Here is a 19,346-nt window from a genome sequence, read left to right on the forward strand (position 1 = left end):
TTATGGTATAAGCTTGCAAGACGAATCCTTTTCAAGATTAATCCAAATCTTCTTATGGTGATAAAACTTGAAGTATGTTGCCCTATCCTTTTCTATCTTCCTACTTGTATGATAGTCTCAACAAACAACACCTCAAATCCAAAAAAGATGATGACTTATCTCGATCACGAGATAATCAATTTTAGCCCTCGCGTTAAGGGTCAAGTACAAATCCCGTTCATCTCTACGAGAAAGATTACGGTACAAATAATTATTCTCTTTTGCATTTGAAATTTTCTTATTAAATCGTCGTCGTTCCCTGTGAAATATATTTGACTTTCAATATTCCAAATAATTGGATACTTCCCGATCTATTAAAAGATATAAATCATTTTGAACGATAACAACGTTGCCTAATAACAATCGATAACGTGACAACCAAGGACCAATAAAAACTATATTTTTTATTTACGAAGAGACAACGCAATCGAATTCTAAAAATCCATACGAACGGATACGTCATTCCTATATATATGTTGAAAGATTTTCAAATAATTCCCTGTCTTAAAAACGCAGATAAAGTAAGATTTTGATTAAAGAAGGCCGTGACATTTTCTACGAATTTCCGATTGATCGATATTGGAATGAAAAAAATCGATCATTCTAGAAATCGTACAAACGCAATATGCCGAAAGAATAAGGAGACACTCTGATAGTATTAGGCAATATTTGAAGTATGTCACGTGTTGACGTGTCACGAATATCTCTAATAAATCGATTTATTTATCAGGAATTTGATAAACCTTTTAAACATATTCTCTACGATACATCAAATCTATTTTTTATCTCTGAAAAAATAGAATTGTTCCTTTACTAACAAGGTTTTGCATAAAACGTTAGGATGTATTTAAAAAGGCTCGACAATTTCTGTTTTTCCTCGTTAAAAATGCATCAATAAAATATCGAATGAATCTTGAATACATTGTGCGTGTACGAACAGATGACTTTTTACGGCAATTAATTTGATGAGAGATTATTTTCAAATGCGTTACTACACCGTTCGTTGAATTTCGAACAATAATCGTTATCGCGGAAATCAAATTTTGTCGAACGAGTTTGAGCGATTCGTCATACTCTTAGCTATGAATGGTGACGTAGTTAGCATGATTAGTCAATTATCGTCTTATTCGTTAGGGTGGTCAAAGTACATGGCACTCGACAATGGCCATCACACTTCACTTACGTTTGATAAATATATTTATGCGTTTATAATAACTATATGTTCTCTTTCTTATCTTGCAATAAATATTTCTAATGGAATAGAATTTATTCTCTAAATTTTGGTTTACTTTATCAAATCACACACACACACACATATACGAATAAACGAAATATTCTTGTGCATATGCAAATGCATATGTAGTTGTAATAAGTAAAGGAAAGAAATGTTAATCGAATATAGGTGGGAAAGGATCGATGAGCAAATGAGTAATTTCGTATTAATCATTTAAACGTAAAATAATGTCTACCATTCCGATAGATATTTTTTCGTATTTCCGAAAATCAATCACATTTTAATTGTAACCTTTAGGCTTATAAAAAAAAAAGAAAAAGAAAAAAAAAAGAAAATGCCAAAGTCTTGAATGATAAAATTAAAATCAGATTAGATAAAAAAATATATGAGATATAAAATGTAAAAAAAAAAAAATGATAAGAGGGTTGGAACACGGTTATATAAGTCACTTTTTTCACTTGATAGAACCAGTTAACGATCAATTAAGCTCAAAGAACAAATACAGAGGGAAAATTATATCAACGTTCGGTTCTCATCATGAAAGGCAAGTTGCTGAAGAAACTTAACGCTTAATTAAATAAATTATCGTATATATTCGCGAAGGCTAATTTTCTTCTTCATTTGGCTAGTCAATACGATAGAAAAGTGTTGAATAGATAGAAATATTGTTATAAAGGTACAAGCGATTAGGTTATTATTTATATGAAAAACATTTGAACAGGTGGGCTTTTGGTAACAGTCGCATTCGCGGCTACCCTGGTTACGGTCTTTGCTGAGGATACACCATTACTTCCGATCCCAACGGAATGCCCAGAAGTAGACTCAGATGATGTTACGGTACATATAAGACACGAAAGCGATTGCACGAAATTTTATAAGTGCCACGAAGGAGAAAAGATTTTGATGGATTGCCCATGGATGAACAAAGCTAAGACAAAAAGATTGCACTTTAACGCGTTGTACCAAGTTTGCGACTGGCCAACAAAAGCCGGTTGTAAATCAGGACAAGTAAGTAAGTCAACACCATCGGGATCGGGTGTATGGGATCCATCGTGGACTTGCTCAAATACCCCCTTGGGCACCAATTTGCCACACGAAACGCGCTGCTACTTGTTCTACCAGTGTACCGCTAATGGAAAATTACTCCAAGAATGTCCCCAAGGAAAATATTTCAACCCGTACACTCAAGTTTGCGATAATTCTGACAGATGTCCAATCACGAATGTTTGCAAGAATTACAAGGGTTCCGAAGGCAAGTTTTTCCCTGATCCGATCTCTTGCAAAAATGTTTATTATTGCAAGGGCGTCAAGACAGCGGTATACACCTGCGACGAAGACGCAGAATGGAGCGTTCAATTTGGCAAATGCATGTCAATCAGTGAGGCTAATTGTTCGCGAAAACTTGCCTATTACAATCAGTAATTAATTCAACGAGATATTATCGTCTAACTTATACATCTTAGTGTATAAGGCATAATCTGTATTTAATATTTTATCCGTAATTAATCGCATAACTTATTAAACGTATCGTGTTCGCTTTTTCAGAGCCTGATTTAATACAATTATTTTAACACTAAACCTATCACGCAGGCTCAAATGACCGCGTCCTGTAATTTGTATGAATTGCGGTAAACACGCATAAAATGTACATTATGCATTTCTAAATAAACAAAAATATATTACTCGCAATATCGAATTGATTAAAATCTCATTCTATATTTATTTTAAGATATGTATTTTTTTTTTCTTTTTTTTTTTTTTCTTTTTTTTTTTCTAAAGTGGTCGTTTGACCACTCACGGTAGGAATAGTTATACATGAAGTGTCGGCAGGTTTAGTGTTAATATACATAATTGTCGTCGTAGTTATTCTCTTCTATTACCATCTGTAAATTTGTTACGTTGTCTTAAAATCAATTATTAACTGTTTGAATTTATGATCAAATAAAGATTTAATTAGACACTACTAATTTAATGAAGTTATTCACTTTAATGAAAGGAAAGTAGACTGTGCTATTAAAAAATACCGATGATAAACTTATTTTGCGAAGGTACATGTATTTAAAAATTATTACACATTTCTAACATTCCAAGGCATTAGAGTGTTAAATAACTTAGAAAGTAAAGGTATGTCAAAAGTAAATGATTAAATAAAGAAAAGATATTAAATGAAATTTATATTAAAATGTCTGAAGTTTTATTTATTCTTCAGATACTTTTAGTAAAATTAAATAATATACGTTTACAACTATATACGACTACACACAAATGATACTAAGAGAAAAATGCGTGTACACGTAAAAAGAAAAGATAAAAATAAAGAGAAACCGTAATTAGATAAGGATTAAATTGAACGTGAAACTTTTGCGATACCTTCACTGAACGATACCATTACAATTCGCAAAGAATCTGTTTGCTAAAAAATAAATTATTATAGTAAGAATTTAAACGCTATATCGGCCCTAAAGCATATTTTAATCATTTATGTACACATTCCTTATTGCATAGTATATTTTTGTTTAACGCGAATTATGTTTCTGTACATGCGTTATGATTATTATACCCTATAGAAAGGTAATTACGTAAAGTTACGCTTATATTTATTAATAATATTGTGTAACTATTCATTTTACATAATATTTATATCAGTTTGTGCTATTACCAAAATGATCATAGTTCAATTATTCATTGATAAATGTTTTATACCGATCCTATGTTACGGAACTTTTACTTTCCATTGTTTTCAATATTACAGGTAAAATAATTATTTACTTGTATATACAATAGCAGAGCAACAATTAACATGAAATTTTAATATCAATTTTGGGAATAACCGCCAAAAGTGTCACCTCTCCTTACCTCTATTAAAAATTAACTGGTTATCTAATGCAGATTTATGTAAATGTAAATATAACGATACAAGCATATATGCGCGTAATCTCATATGTGTACATAATGTGCAGTTGGTTCCCGTTTCTCATAGTATCATAGATATCAACCGTTAAAAAATATTACCTCGTATATACAATTTTTCTTATGTTAAAATATTCCTTTCAATCCATAGAAGAGACGAGACTTCTTTGAATTGAAATCAACATTTAATCAATAAAAGCTGAACATGTGAGGCATTGTTTTTCAACTGTCGATATGTGTATCAGCAGAATTTACATTATTATTTATTGTATCACATAAGAAGTTTTAATTTATTTACAGTAACATTTTATTCTTTTTACCTACAATTTAAATATATATATATATATATATATACATATATATATATATATATTTATATGTATATGTGTATATAATTAGATAGAGTAATGGGAACATTTCTCCTGCTTAATTGTTCTATATTACAAAGTATGAAATTAATATATAATTAATTCTAATGAATAAAAATAATAATAATAATTATTATTATTATTATTATATACGAGTCTTTTTTTTATACGAATAATTAGACAGATCTAAAAGCAATCCAAAATAATAATAAAATTTTATCGAATTCACACTTAATATATAAACCAAAATGACAAAAAAAAGTTAACATAGAATTGTTGAATATATTTTACTTAGCCTAATATTCACAATTGTAGTTATATTTCAGTCTGAATTATCTCTATAAACGAAAAGATTTCTATCGCTTGAAATCTGAACCTATAGTAATTTACGTTCTTTCAAACTGTTTAAAACTAATTATTAGTAAATGTGTGATGTCTGATTCGAGTAAATTATTCATTTCATCATACACTAGTACAATTGAGAAATTTAATGTGATGCTTATAAATTTTATATAATTAAAAAAAAAAAAAAAAAAAAAAAAAAAAACAAAAAACGAAAATACCATGCTACAATATGATATAATATAATAATAATAATAAGAAAGAGAAAATGAGAAAAAAAGAATAAATATTATTATAATATTCTAATTAATTATGATATCTATTACGAGATGAAAAATGTATCCTCGATCTTTCCAAACTTATTCTTACTTTGACTATGACTTCACATTTTTTTCTTTAGATTATTTAGTTTTAATTATGTATCAAGAAATAAACTACCTCTTTACAGGATAGTTTAATTGATACACGCTATTATAATGTTTAGTTTTTTGCCATCACCTTAAAGGTTCGGATCGTATGACGGATAGAAAAACAAAAATTTGCAATCGCGTCGCTACGTGACTCACGATAAGTAATATAAGTAAGCATACATACATATATATTTATATATATTTTATATATATTTTATATATAGTATATATATATATATAAATTTATATAATATACTTATAAATACATGATAATATACTTATAAATTTATATGCTTACATATATATGTATGTATTTCTTACTTATATTACTTATCGTAAGTCACGTAGCGATGCGATTGCAAATTTTTGTTTTTCTATTCGAATATATATATATATATATATATATCATATATACATATACGTGTAACAAGCACGTGTTTTGTATGCAGTACTAGGTTCACTTCATGACCACAGAATTTGTTCTCAAGCTATTTCACGAAAAATGTCTGCATATAAAATGATTCGGCTATATGAAATAGTCGAAATCTTACATTTCGCTCTTCCAAACTGCAAACAATATAGTTAATAGGTTTATAAGATATCGCCATTCCTAGTGAATTTATCTTGCTTGATATCATGGGCAATACGCGCATGTTTGAAAATATTGTGTAATTTACAATTTTATAATTAACTTACAGCGTATAAAATAATATCTATGATGCTGAACTTTTGTATATGTGTTTTTATACATTAAAATCTAAATATATGTATACAATTGCGTGAAATAATACAAGATAACGTTCGTATCAACAAGGATTGGAAAATTTTTTTAAATAAAATTGGTTAAAAGTCAATTATTTCTGTCAAAATTCAAACAAATTATTATGTCGGTAGAATTGACCGTCACTTTTCGTTAGCAGTGCATGATAAATGTAGACAAAGAGAGAGGGAGAGGAAGAGAAAGAGAAAGAGAAAGAGAGTGAGAGAGAGAGAGAAAGAGTGAGAGAGAGAAAGAGATGAAAATGTTTAAATAGATTAGAAATAAAGATATAGACGAGTCTGTGTGTGTGTGTGTGTTAGGTAAATCGTATTAAGTGATATTTGTGATGTACTCTTAACATTTAAATTAATATAAAATTCGCTAAGGAATATTATAAATAAAAAATTGATAAGAGATGACTAAGAGAAAGCATCGTGTTATGACTGTCAGGTACTTTCTATAAATTGGCTTTTTTAGCTGCTTTAACCAAATAGCTGTTTATCTTCTATTCACATGTATTATTAATATCACATACAAGTATACTTTAAAGCTCCTACACGGATGTTCTGTAACCAAGTGTGTAAATGTTGCACTTTGTCAATCTATTTCCAATATTTTCTAACATCCATATTGCTAATATTCATCTGTGGTAACATGAAAGAAATTATGTATGCATAACAGGCAATCTTTCGTGTCAGTTTAGTAGTTCAATTCAAAGACTTCACGATATGTCTGAATGATTCTAAACTGTTTTCTCTGGCTTTCCTCATGCCATAGAAATTGTAACATTAATTCCTAGGTTTCCGTTATCCGCAAAAAAATTAGCAACAGGCGTATCAAATACAAGGCAGTCGGAATTTAAAATAGCTGACGAGACCCCTTCATGTATAGAACGTGGCATAGCTTCCCACGTAAGGCGTCTTTTATTTCCATTTAATTCTAGCCTATTGAAAATGATGTACATTGACATATAACTATACGTGTCATATAATTATATTTGTTTAGAATTATAAGAAAAAACGAAAGTGAATTTTACCTGTAAGCAAAGTTTTCTGCTTGCTTTCTCGAACCAATCAATTGAACAATCGCAAAAAATTGTTGATGACCGTCATATTTTTCTTGCTTTTCCAGTACCAACATGAAATGATGACCGTAACATGATTGCATCATTACCCAATCCACAGCTCCGGGAAGATTTATATCAGTTGCCAGAAAAACTATGTCTTCTCCTAAGATAAGTCGCGATGAACCGTTACTAACATTACATGTTATGCAATATAATTAAAATAAATAAGGGCACATACCTTGAAGAGTAGTAATGCTTTTATGACTCGTAACAAGATGCGGCATCACTTGTTCGAGAGATCCCTGCCACTTGCAAGATGCACCAGGACAAGGACAACTATATGGACGGAATTCGCACACATCCTCGTGATCTGGCTTTTCGGTATGCATCAAAGATACCGTGCATCCGCTAATAGAGTATTTGCAAGGAAACATTACATTACTCGCTACCTTTTCCATAGCCAGATTGCGAATATTACCTAATTTAAAAGAGAACAAACACGATAAATGATACATAAGAAGTAACTGTTAAAAGACGGGACGTAGATACTGACTGTCGTCAGCTCTTTTGTCAGCATTATTGTCAGCATTTATATCAGCATTTTTCTCAGCTTTTCTTTGTCACTAATTATTAATTAATATTATTATCTTTTTCCTATTATACGTTTAAAAGTGTTAAATTAAACGGATAAAGAACGAACGTTTCCGAACGAGATCTTATTTTACTTAGATAATAGAAAAAAAAGGAGAAGAGTAAAAAGAAAGATAAGATTAGGACGACTTCGTGTACATTCCGCGTTGTATTAGATAATTGCTTTAGCATAAACTTAACTATATATAATATGAATATACATTTGACGTACCTAATGGGCCTCTACAAGTAGGGCAACAGGTAAGTTTTGGTCGACAATTACTACAAACGAGATGTCCACTTTGACACTGCAAGATAGGTGGTAGTACATAATCAAAACAAACAGGACATTCGAATAGGCTAGCTAAATCAGTTGAACTGGTTAACGCTGATACGGATGAAGCTGAGGTACTTGCAACACCCCTTCCTTTTTTTCCTGTACTTATATTTAACTGTGACATCTTCTTTTTCTCCTAGGTTAAGTACCAAGGTAAACAGTTTGATAACACAAATACAATAGTTTTTCAATACCAATGGCCTCGTTTAGATTTGGTGCAATCTCCTGGCACTTATCAACTCCATATCTGGAACTTAATTAGTTATTATTCTCATTTAGATTAAATAAATGTGAATGTACCACATTCACAGAGAGATTATAAAGCAATATTTTAATATAACCTTATTAAATACAATATCTCATCGTATTTCAAACAAAAAAACAACGCGTATTGAAATCCAATAAAATACAAAAAAAGAAAAAGAATTAAATTAAATTAATCTCGATTCACATTGAAATGCATAATAGATCTCCGTTGGTATCGCAAAACACACAATCGCAAAACACACGCACACATACACACACAATATTTATTTCATTATATAATATAGGTTTTATTCGCGATAATACTCTATCAATGAAAATATTAAGGAAAAGTTTTAGGCTATGGAAAAAAAAATGAATTGGAACAAACCCTGCGTTAATCTTATTCGTGTTCAGTAAATTCATTGTCACCGGTATAACCATCAAATTCTCACTATGAAGTGAGAGTATTTCAACGTATAATGTTTCTCGTGTGACGAGCCAATTCCATTTACGGCTGATTTATTCGTACACACGAGTAAATTAACGCACACACACACACAGACGAGAGGATGGAACTAATGCAAAGTGTCGTAATAATATATAGGCAAAAATCAACACATAAACAAGAGAGAGAGACACGGTGCGATGATGATGAACATGTATATGATGACTGTATAGTGGAAAATTCCACATGTAGCGCTATTGGCAAGTTAGAAAATAAAAACGTGCTCAACTTACCGAGATTTAAATTGTAGACGAGTTTTGTGTCGTTGTTCGAAATAATATGAGAACTACTGCATGATCAGGAGGAGGATAGTGACATCGGAGTAATTTGGAAAAATGATGAAAATTTCGATGCCGATGTCGACGACGACGACGACGACGACGCCGACGAAGACGACGACGACGACGACGACGACGACGACGACGACGTCGACGTAGACGACGAGGAGGAGGAAATAAAGGATGAGAAAATATACGATAACAGTGGTGGTAACAACGACGACGACAACGGTTGTTGGTGTTGTAACGTCGGTGATATCGACTTCATGCGACCCCTCAACTCTGGAGCTTTTGTAGCAAACGCTTTCGATATCCTTCGGTACATCGATGATATATAAACAAGCGTGTAATTATTTCGTCCGCGGGAGGCTACATGACAAAATCCCGCGGCCGACGATTCAGCATAATCCGCTCTATTAATTGTACCAGTCCTATGTGAAACATAGTGTAACAGCTCGCTTCTTATTCGTACACCCTTAGGACACCTCCGTACGATGTAATGCGAAGCGATGACACTGCAGCTGCCGCCTCTGTACCCTTGCGATTACACCCATGCAGCTGCCACTTTAACGTTTTAATCCGAGTTCACATACCGAGTTTACTATCTCGTATATTATTTATCACAATATTCTCGACGAATGGGAATCCGATTCGCGTGCTAGGTTGTTGGCTATTGGTCGGAGAAATTCGCCTTTAATTTTTAAAACCCATCGCAATCGCGAACTATATTGAAGGGAAAGAAATATCGATATAGGATTCCGATTGGTTTAATTTGAAAAATATAATAGACCAATCGCGCGCGTTAACGTTATTATTTCTTTGTTTCGTATTTTAACGATCTTATATAGAAATTAATTATGAGAAATAGTTCAAATGATATTTCGATTATTCCGTATAATCTTTAGAAATATTTTTTTTAGATCGACGGTTGTTCGATTAATAATAGATCGAAATTTCGTATTATGATTCTTCTAGAAAAAAAAAATTAAAGCAATTGAATGATGTCAAATATTCGATATATATTCCGATCAAGTTTGAATTTCGCATTGTATCGAATAACGAAATAGATAGATCAAAAGTGATTGAAAAGAATTTTGATATTATTTTTTTTTTTTTTTAAGTAATAGGCATTTTATTTCTTGCTATAATTAAAATATACACTGTGTCATGGGTGAAACAGGCGAATATTAATTAATTGTAACAAAATATTATCATGTTATTTTCCTTTAATTTCACACACTTTTTCTTTTTTCTTTTTTTTTTTCTCCTTTTTTTCATTTTCTTTTTTATATATATATTTTTTTTTTCACACGCAGCAAAATAGTATACATAGTATACATATTGAATTTCAAAAGCATAGTTGGTTTGGCTTAATATCTCGTATTTAAGGACCCGATGATCTGCGGTATATAATTATTTTATGTAAGATTTAAACCAAACCGTAGATACTTTTGTAACCATTGAATGTCTTTCGAATGTATTAAGCTTGGCCAGCCTTGTAAACGACATAATTTCGATGTATATAACGTAGTTTTCGGTGCATTATTTAGAAACGCGTTTCTTTTTTTTCTTTTTTTCCCTCTCAAGTTGTTTTTTACAATTAACAACGTTAATGAATTGAATTTAGCGGTCAAAAAAAATTGTACGAATATAATTAATACCGATTATCGAATTGTCTAGATAGATATTGTATCATGTCGAATGATATACTACGTGTTTGAACAGTCTTTTCGCGATATGAAGAGCAGAAGTTTGTAATATCGAACGGGAACTTGCTACTCTCGATAAAAATGCGAAAGAAAATGTCAATGTAGCCTAAATGGTTTCGTAACTTATAAATTGTTCATTCATATTGTATTTAGAAACATTCTGTTACTCCAGTGTCTGTCTGTTTATCTTAAACAAATTTTGCTTTTGCTTTACGCGCTTAGATGTAATATTTTCGCCGTATTCGTGTGACATTTACGACATAATGAGTACAAACGCGACGTCTAAACTATACTACAACGTTATGTTACAATTAAAGAGAAGAGCAAATACACGTATATACTCGTAGAAATTGATCTATTGAAATTTCAATAGGTCGTTGATACATACATATATATATATATATATATTTATATATATTACATATATATATATAAATAACACATATATATATTATATATAAATACATATATAAATATATAAATATATATATATATATTTATATGTATACATACATAATACATACACATATACATATATACATAAAGCAAGTAATATATTTGTGTTTGTTTTTTTTCCTTTTCTTTTCTTTTCTTTCTTAATGTTAAAGTTTCCTTCAATGACAATTTTCGTTATATACGAATTACATAGAAATATTACTCGTAATTTAACGTCGCGTAAGTATCCCTTATGTTTAATACCCAGGACGTTCATATTTTAATTATACATTTTTCAAATGTTTTAACTTAATTCCTATATCAGTATATATATCTTAGGCTAATCTGCCTATGCACACATGTATGCACATATTAATAATTCACATAAGTTACGAGATTTATCTTTAGATTATAAACAATTATATATAATTGAGCATGGATATAGAATAATAATCTTACAAGGAAGAAATACGATTCAATGTGAGCAAATTTTTTTGGTCCATAATTGGCAATTTGCAATAGAATAATATAGAAACATATTAAAAAAAAAAGAACTCACACCACCGAGAAAAAGAAAAAAACAAATGCAAGCTATACAGCGTTCTTGTTCCTTTTTTTTTTCCTTTTTTTTTTTTTTTTTGAGATAAAAATAACACCAAGCAAAAAATAGAGTATATCATAATGCAACCTAAACTTCTAAATAGTGGTTATGGAAATAGCTATGGAATAGCCAAAGAAATTTAATTATTTAGTAGATGAATTATTAGTATGAGAGATGAGTAACAAGTAGATAATATGTCATTCAACCTCGGATTTTTTTCTAGGGACTTAAAAAATTTTTATAATTATTGATCGAAACATACATGATGGAAAACTATTTTTGTAAATATATTTATTCAAGTTTGATAAAATTATTATTAATAGTTTTGCTTTTATTTAAGAAAATGCAAATCCCATTAATACTTGTTCTTATTTTTAATCCTTAGATGGGAGGCAAAATGTGCATTTTATAGAAATTTGATCCGTATCATTTAAATTCTTAACATCAATCATCATTGCGCCAAAGTAGTGAGAAAATTTTTTTTAACAAATTTACATAAAGGTATCTAATATTGTACAGACATGACGTACGAAATTATTGAAATTTAAAGGAGATGATATCGGGCATTCATAATACCTTATTCCATCTAAATTCCTTTGTTTCAGTCAGACTGTAATTAGATATTAACGGTAAACCTCCCTCCCTCCTTTACTCTCGTATTAGACTTGATCATAAACATGTGAAGATTTTGTATTTCTAATATGGTAGATGATTAGTATGGTTGATGTCTCTGAAATTGACGTGGTCCTTGTCCATTGCCTCGTGGTTTACCTTGAGCCGAATAACCCATATTTTCATATCCATCGTAACAAGAATAATCATAATTTCCATACATATCGTCATAGCCTCCTTGATATCCGTTGCAGTACTCCGGAATATAACCGTAGCCACCAGCATATCCATAACTATAGCCAGGTCCCCAAAATCCTTGTGGTCGAGGATCTATGTTTACTTTAACTTTTTTGACGTCAACTTCCTTGCCATTAATTGTTTGTTTTGGAGTTTTCAGCAATTTATACACAACTTCTTTAGAATCAAATGTTATGAAACAGAAGCCCTTCCGTTGATTCTTTACTTTGTCAAATGGTGCCTGCAGCTCGACTATAGTTCCATACTGACTGAAGTATGATTTTATATCGTCGTCTGTAATTTCAGGTGTAAGACCGCCAACAAAAATTTTTCCATGGTGTGGTTTCTTGCAAACTCTTTTCGGATCAACCTTTAAAATAAAAGCATATAAATTTTATCCATGTTAATATAATTGAAGAATAGTAATGCACGCTTCACGGATAGTCAATATTTCGACAAAGGAACCAAGGAGGGAGTTATTTGTAAGATAGTATAGTAAGATAGTAAAAATAGAAATAAATTGTACACGTGAAAGGAAATTACTACTCGATATTTTAAAATAGGTCGGGCGCGCATCAAGAACAATAATCTTTTGCGGATATAGCAGCGCCGGCGGATGGAGAAACATCTACAGAAACGGTTGAACAAACGGTTGAAGAAAGGAGGGAAAAAAAATTCACTTAACGCGCAGCTCACTACTATTGTGTCGTACCACGTTGTGCAACCTTTATGTAAATTCCTTAAGATTTAAGAGAAGTACTTACCTTACGTTTGTTGATATAATGTTCTCCCGAGGCAAGCAATTTGTCGATCGTTTTAGGATTGGCGAAAACTATAAATGCAAATCCTCTAGAGACGCCGGTATACGGATCGATTTTCACTGTAACGCTCTCGATGTCTCCAAATTTCCCAAAATGATCACGCAATTCTTTGTCTGTGGTATTTCTCGATAAACCACCAACGAAGAGCTTACGCTCGTCATCCCTTCCGGGAATTCCAGCGGTCGGCTGTGGTGCAGGCTGTTGGTTTTGCTGTTGGCTCTGCTGTTGACTTTGTGGTTGTTGATCATTCTCAGCAGCAGCCTGAGCTTGATTTTGGTAGCACTCAACCGTCGCCATCGTTATGATAGGAGAACAATCAAAGTAATTGATAAACTAGAGATACGCTATAAAACTTCTTCTGAGATTAATTTGAGCGCCAAAAAACGTTTCTGCAAGGTTCAAAGTTTTATGATCTACAAATAATATACTCAGCACGCGTCTTAGAATTGCTTCTGTTCTGTGCAGAACCGGTGCCGGCTTCGACCAAGGAAAGAAAGGGAACAGTTCTGTGTCTACCACTCTGCAATTCTTCAAGCTAACACTTATTATTGGCGCTTTCTACTCGTTCTCTCCCCACTATCTGCTTCTCCTCCAATGAAGTTGCAAAACACCGGAAACGGGTAACCAGGGGATTAATTATAGAAATGTCGCGTCACTTGTGGTGGAAACGATTCATGAAAGTTTGCATATATGCATAATTTTGTACAAATGCGAACGTTTAAACTACCCATCTCGTCTTCGCCATTAGTAGTTTCTTTCATCCTTTCTCTTTGGAATTTCCATAAGAATTTGAAGAAAAGAGCGGGAGAGGAAGGAATCCATTGTTTGGTTCCACCTTTAAACATAAAATTATCTTTTTTTACAACATCACATCCGGTTACTTCTTTTTCGAGTTTGTTTTATTACGTTTTGCCTCGGTGCCTTGGAAACGCACCTTCACATTATTTCCCTACGATCCGATTACTTGGGCGTTAGTTACTATCTTTCCGGTTTTGTACTTCATCTCGACCAACCAAGTGAATTTGTTTGTTAATTGTGATTCCATTTATTTTTTTTTATTTATTTTCATCAAAGAATCGCTCATTTTGTTTACATCGATTGGTTGATATCCAACTGAAAAATAAAGATATTTGTCAAAATTCGGAGGAATCATGAGAGTGTTAAATATATAATGTGTCAAATATATAAGTGTCAAAATATAGTTGGGCCAAGATTATATAAATAAAACTTACCTCTTCGGTAACTTTAGCTTATCCTTTTTTTAGTGGAAGAGTTTAAGAATAGCATAAGGGTTCTCGAGTAAACAGGCTTGTTGTTAATTATAAGTTATATGTACCTATGTATTTCAATCAAAAATTGACAGTGAGAAACGAATAATTAAGAAAAGTGATTCCTTGTGCGATTTCAGTCAGTCTTTTGTAAGTTTTCCTTATTTTTCGATATTTCTTTATTCTTATTATATCTTTTATTATTCATTTTGTTATATATGTCATATATTCATATTGTTATATCACATCATCATCTTGCTATTGGTAGACGCTTGTTAGTTTAATATTAACACACCAGCGTGCTGTGTGTTAATTCAAATAGTCCAGTATTTCAAATTCGAGTTTCTCATCAAATGGAGTATTCGTTCATGCTTGGACTTTTATCGGGTGACGTGTACTTCGTGCTCGAATTCATCGGTGAAATTTAGTTTACACATGTGACAGAAATGATTTCTTCCGAAAACTAAACTTCGAGAGAACGAGACGAATCCAGAGTATTACGAATAGGGTAATTATAGAATTTCATTATTTTTTTGCTGCTGATATTCACACAAGTACTTTTCGACATACTTGAAAACTTTTTTATATTATAGTCCAGTCAATAAAGACCGTTTGCCGTGATTTCAGAAGAGAAGGTGAAAACTTGATCTAAGGGTAATAAACGACGCTGAATCGAATGGTGCTAATTTTTTTGAGGTGAAAGGTGCCGTTTTTTGAGAAAAAGTGTAAAAAATGATAAAAATTAGTAAAAAATGGCTTTATCTTAGAATCTAGGCATTTAATCGAAAAAAGTTTCAAACAAAAGTTGTAGAGAATTAACATATACATAAAAAATGTTCTATGAGTTATCTTCGTATTTTCTAAAATAAGCGAAAAAATTGGAATGAAGATGGGAAAATAATTGTAAGAGTTGTGAAGCAAGTCCCGCCTCTCAGTCGGCTTTTAAACGCGAGCGGGCTAGTGTGTGTGCGAGCGTACGTGGTACTAACTAATACACAAACGAAGGATCTTCGGCGATCTTCGGCGATCTTCGGGACTAAGGGGATAAGAGGGTATATAAAAATATATTGAGTTGTAATTTTAATTTTTTAAAATATAATAATATATATAATATCGAAAATCCTCGAGGAAAAGGATTTCGCGGGATTTTCGCGAGGAAAGGATTTTCAAATCGATAAAAAAAGGCGATTTCACGACAATAGATAGATTGTTAGGAGGGTTGGAATCGTGGTTACAGTTGCCATCATTTTTTTCAGACCCTCCCACTTCATTGGCCGATAACTTTTTGAGTTTTTAATTTTTTCACTTTTTTTTTCATATATTCTTGATATATTTATAAATATCCGATAAAAAAAAATGCGTACTAAAAATATTGTTTACCTTCTTTTTACAGCAATTCAAAAAGTACCTAAAATTCATGCCTTTAGATATGAATTTTCAATATCCCTTAAATTTCCCTTAATTTTTTCACTTTAACAAATATACACTACACATTACACGTATACACTACATATACATATGAACACGTGTACTTATAGTCCGAGAGCAGGCATCGAACATTATGTGTAATACATATTGTATTATAAAGTACAAATTTCGTCAAATTAATTTTTCAAATCAGTAATACCTTTTCTTCTTTCACCAAGCTTAGTTAGTCTTCTTCTAATGTATAGTAGATATTAGAGATTGACTGTATTGTTGATCGTATCAAACTTCTTATTTTTTCTGGGGAAGTTCAAAAATTTGATCGAAGAGTAATTCGATGACGCTGAAACGAATGGTGATATTTTAATTTTATTTAAATTTATATATATTATATAAATTTATAACCGGAAAATCTCTATGGGATAGACAAAGAAGTGAAGCCCTCAGAAAAACATGCCAAATCGACAACATCAATGATTGGGTATTGGGGAGGAAAATTCAGTGGAACGATCACATAACCCGAATGACAGGAGACCGAATTGTGAAGATCGCTAGAGATAGATCACCACTAGGGAAACGAAGCCCTGGAAGACCACGAAAACGATGGGCGGACAATATACCTACAAGAAGCGAGTTGCGATGAAGAACAGGCAATATGCCTATTTGGACGCTGGAAGAAGAAGAAGAAGAAGATATAAATTTATATTTAATTTTATTAAAATCTGATACCAAGATCTTAAAAAAAGGGTTAAAAAACTAGGAAGGAATCTAGGCATTTAAACGAAAAAAGTTTCAAACAAAAGTTGTAGAGAATTGAAAAAAAAAAAAATACGTAAAAAATGTTCTGAGACTTATCTTCGTATTTGCAAAAATAAGCGAGAAAAATATGGTAAAAGATAATTGTAAAGTGGGGTGCAAATCCCGCCACGCCGTCGGTTTTTACACGGGTGGGCTTTTTTACTAATAAACAAACGAAGGATCTTCGGGTATCCCGGTCTTGAACGTGCGAGTGCGAGTGAGAGAAGAAGAGAGCAATGCTATTCTACTTCTCTCTTTCTATTTGATCAGCTGATGGCGGCGAGTTTTTTGGCCATCGAGTGTCGAGCGTTCTGTATATCTATATATATATATTCTTGATGGTTATGGCACGCCGGTTTTTATTTTTTGTAAAAAATAGTGAACTTTGAATAAAAGAAAAATAATAACTAATTTCAGTCTTATACTTACAAATAGATATTTTCTGTCGGCTACCAGATGTTGGACTAATATACGATATACCTCTATTCTCATTTGAAGAAAGGTTATCACCCATGCAATGCTGTCAAACGAATGTGTGGTGACGCGAGCATTTCCGTGCTCAATTATTTAAATAGGCATCCGTTGAGAGGATTGGACGATGGGCCCTAGATAGATCAATGGTCAACAGCATTTGTCCAGAAAAAAAATTCGAATTTCCGGTCTAACCAGTTCAGTGGTTTAATTTTTTCATAAATCCTACAAATTAGGGTATCAACGGGATGGAAATTTGTTTCGTAACAATAATAATGTAATAAACAAAATTAATGTTGCAACAACACGAAGAAAAAAGAATTCAAACTTATTAAAAAGAGTTTAGACGACGATCGTAGCGATGTTGACGGTTGGCTAGGGGAACTAAAAAAAAGAAGCCTTAACCATTGAACGCCAAGCTATGCCACAAGCAACGCCTTCTAGTTGCGCCACTACAAAGTGCCCAGCGTTCTTTATGCGCCGAATCCTATAATTGCAGCTATGAAGAGTAGAGGTAAGGAGAATCATCTGTGTATATGGAAAAGTGTCCGTCGAAATGCATTAAATTAGGGTGGCGCCACATTAGCATCAGGGTAAATTTTAAAGGAAGCGCCAAATATTATTAGAGTAGTATTGAAAAATACACAACTATTCATATTTCACGAAATAAAATCTCTCTAGCTATAGATTTTCTCATAATAATTCTTTAAAGTTATATTAACTACATTATTTTGTACTACACAAGTATTAAATTTTTTAACTCGGCATACTTCGATTCGTCTACAATTGCTACATTCATACCATACCCTTTGTCTACACCAGCGCCATTCTGGAAAGTTTTGAACTATTATTTATAGCATACAGCTGGACACTTTTTCAAGTTTTCTTCCATATGAATGAGATGATTCTCATTACCTTTACCCTTCATAATTATTTGTTGCTTGTAAAGAAGAAACAAGCGCCTAACGCTCTGCATTTTGAACATGGAATATGACAAAGGCTATCGCGTCGCTTGGCAATTTTCGATTGGGTCAAACACCCAATAGCGCGCGTCCAAGATTTTCACGATTGTAGCGACGCGAACAAGTTGACTGGGGAACTAGACGAGAAGCCTTTAAGCGTCCAGCAACGTTTCTTGAGAGAATGTTGTCTATGTCATAGAGTTTAGATGTAACATTCGAAGTCAAATATTACTGTAGGGGGGATGGGTAGAGCGTGGGACGAGCGCCTTTATGCCCAAATACTTAAATAGGCATTTGTGGAAAGATTGGACGGTAGGCCTTGAATAGCTCAATGGGTAACCAAAAAATTCTTCCGAAAAGCCAAAAGATTCGATTTCCTGTCCATTCGATCCAGCTGCTCAATTTTTTCATGAATCCTACAGTATGTATTTGCATCGTTCAAGAGATTAGAATCTATTGGATGAAAAGGATATACGACGTGGCGATTATGTTTAATAAGGTCGTGCGTTTAATGAATCGCACGGTTAAATACGACACGTGTAACGTGCAACTTGCTCGGTATTAGAATCAGTCTGACCTATATACGAGTATAAAACGTGTCTTGTATCCGAGGCTGGGTGTATGCAATATATGTACGAACGCAAACGCTCCCATCAAACGAGCAGACACAAAATACAACGTCTTGTAAAAGTACAGCGGAGGGAGGGTCATTATTCCTCTGCCATTTTGGTTCAGTGATCACAGTATTTTCATGTATATTTAAAGTTTTCTACTTTGTTTTCTTCGAAAAGTAGAGAAAACTCTAAGAACAACAATAAAAATAAAACTAAAGAGGAGGCAGGCAAACATTCGAAGGAAATGATATTCCTCGTTCGTTTTTCG

General features: G+C 32.3%; 3 protein-coding genes and 2 long non-coding RNA genes across 11 annotated transcripts; 3 read left to right on the forward strand and 2 right to left on the reverse strand.

The window, feature by feature from the left end:
• Nucleotides 1-1,810: 1,810 nt before the first annotated feature.
• On the forward strand, nt 1,811-2,695 carry LOC122518425. The gene is made up of 2 exons (XM_043637365.1): nt 1,811-1,817; nt 1,995-2,695. The coding sequence occupies exons 1-2, from the start codon at nt 1,811-1,813 to the stop codon at nt 2,693-2,695; spliced, it is 708 nt and encodes a 235-aa protein (XP_043493300.1).
• Nucleotides 2,696-5,794: 3,099 nt separating this feature from the next.
• LOC122518257 (E3 ubiquitin-protein ligase SIAH1-like) lies at nt 5,795-9,690 on the reverse strand. 3 transcript variants are annotated; one of them, XM_043637061.1, is made up of 5 exons: nt 9,215-9,690; nt 7,992-8,170; nt 7,368-7,607; nt 7,100-7,292; nt 5,795-7,007 (listed from the first exon to the last, which is right to left on the reverse strand). In XM_043637061.1, the coding sequence occupies exons 1-5, from the start codon at nt 9,448-9,450 to the stop codon at nt 6,830-6,832; spliced, it is 1,026 nt and encodes a 341-aa protein (XP_043492996.1). In that variant the 5' UTR covers nt 9,451-9,690; the 3' UTR covers nt 5,795-6,829. The 3 variants fall into 3 exon arrangements, with proteins under 3 accessions (XP_043492996.1, XP_043492995.1, XP_043492993.1); XM_043637060.1 differs by lacking the exon at nt 9,215-9,690 and adding an exon at nt 8,731-8,984 and having other exon boundaries at nt 7,992-8,343; XM_043637058.1 differs by lacking the exon at nt 9,215-9,690 and adding an exon at nt 8,731-8,984 and having other exon boundaries at nt 7,992-8,349.
• Nucleotides 9,691-11,434: 1,744 nt separating this feature from the next.
• Nucleotides 11,435-17,592, reverse strand: LOC122518341 (RNA-binding protein squid-like). Of its 5 annotated transcripts, none has more exons than XM_043637224.1 (4): nt 17,461-17,592; nt 14,773-14,876; nt 13,484-14,653; nt 11,435-13,089 (listed from the first exon to the last, which is right to left on the reverse strand). In XM_043637224.1, exons 3-4 carry the CDS (start codon nt 13,835-13,837, stop codon nt 12,583-12,585), a joined length of 861 nt encoding a protein of 286 aa, XP_043493159.1. In that variant the 5' UTR covers nt 13,838-14,653; nt 14,773-14,876; nt 17,461-17,592; the 3' UTR covers nt 11,435-12,582. The 5 variants fall into 5 exon arrangements, with proteins under 5 accessions (XP_043493159.1, XP_043493157.1, XP_043493162.1 ...); XM_043637222.1 differs by lacking the exon at nt 17,461-17,592 and having other exon boundaries at nt 13,484-14,375; nt 14,475-14,653; nt 14,773-15,170; XM_043637227.1 differs by lacking the exon at nt 17,461-17,592 and having other exon boundaries at nt 11,435-12,641; nt 12,704-13,089; nt 14,773-15,170.
• Nucleotides 15,169-15,485, forward strand: LOC122518342. The gene is made up of 2 exons (XR_006304058.1): nt 15,169-15,316; nt 15,402-15,485. It is a non-coding gene; the product is annotated as an uncharacterized LOC122518342 (long non-coding RNA).
• LOC122518343 lies at nt 15,697-16,909 on the forward strand. Its single transcript, XR_006304059.1, has 2 exons — nt 15,697-15,860; nt 16,660-16,909. It is a non-coding gene; the product is annotated as an uncharacterized LOC122518343 (long non-coding RNA).
• Nucleotides 17,593-19,346: the final 1,754 nt, after the last annotated feature.

This window comes from Polistes fuscatus, unplaced genomic scaffold (genome assembly GCF_010416935.1).
Source record: "Polistes fuscatus isolate 324 unplaced genomic scaffold, CU_Pfus_HIC Scaffold24, whole genome shotgun sequence".
Lineage (NCBI taxonomy): Eukaryota > Metazoa > Arthropoda > Insecta > Hymenoptera > Vespidae > Polistes > Polistes fuscatus.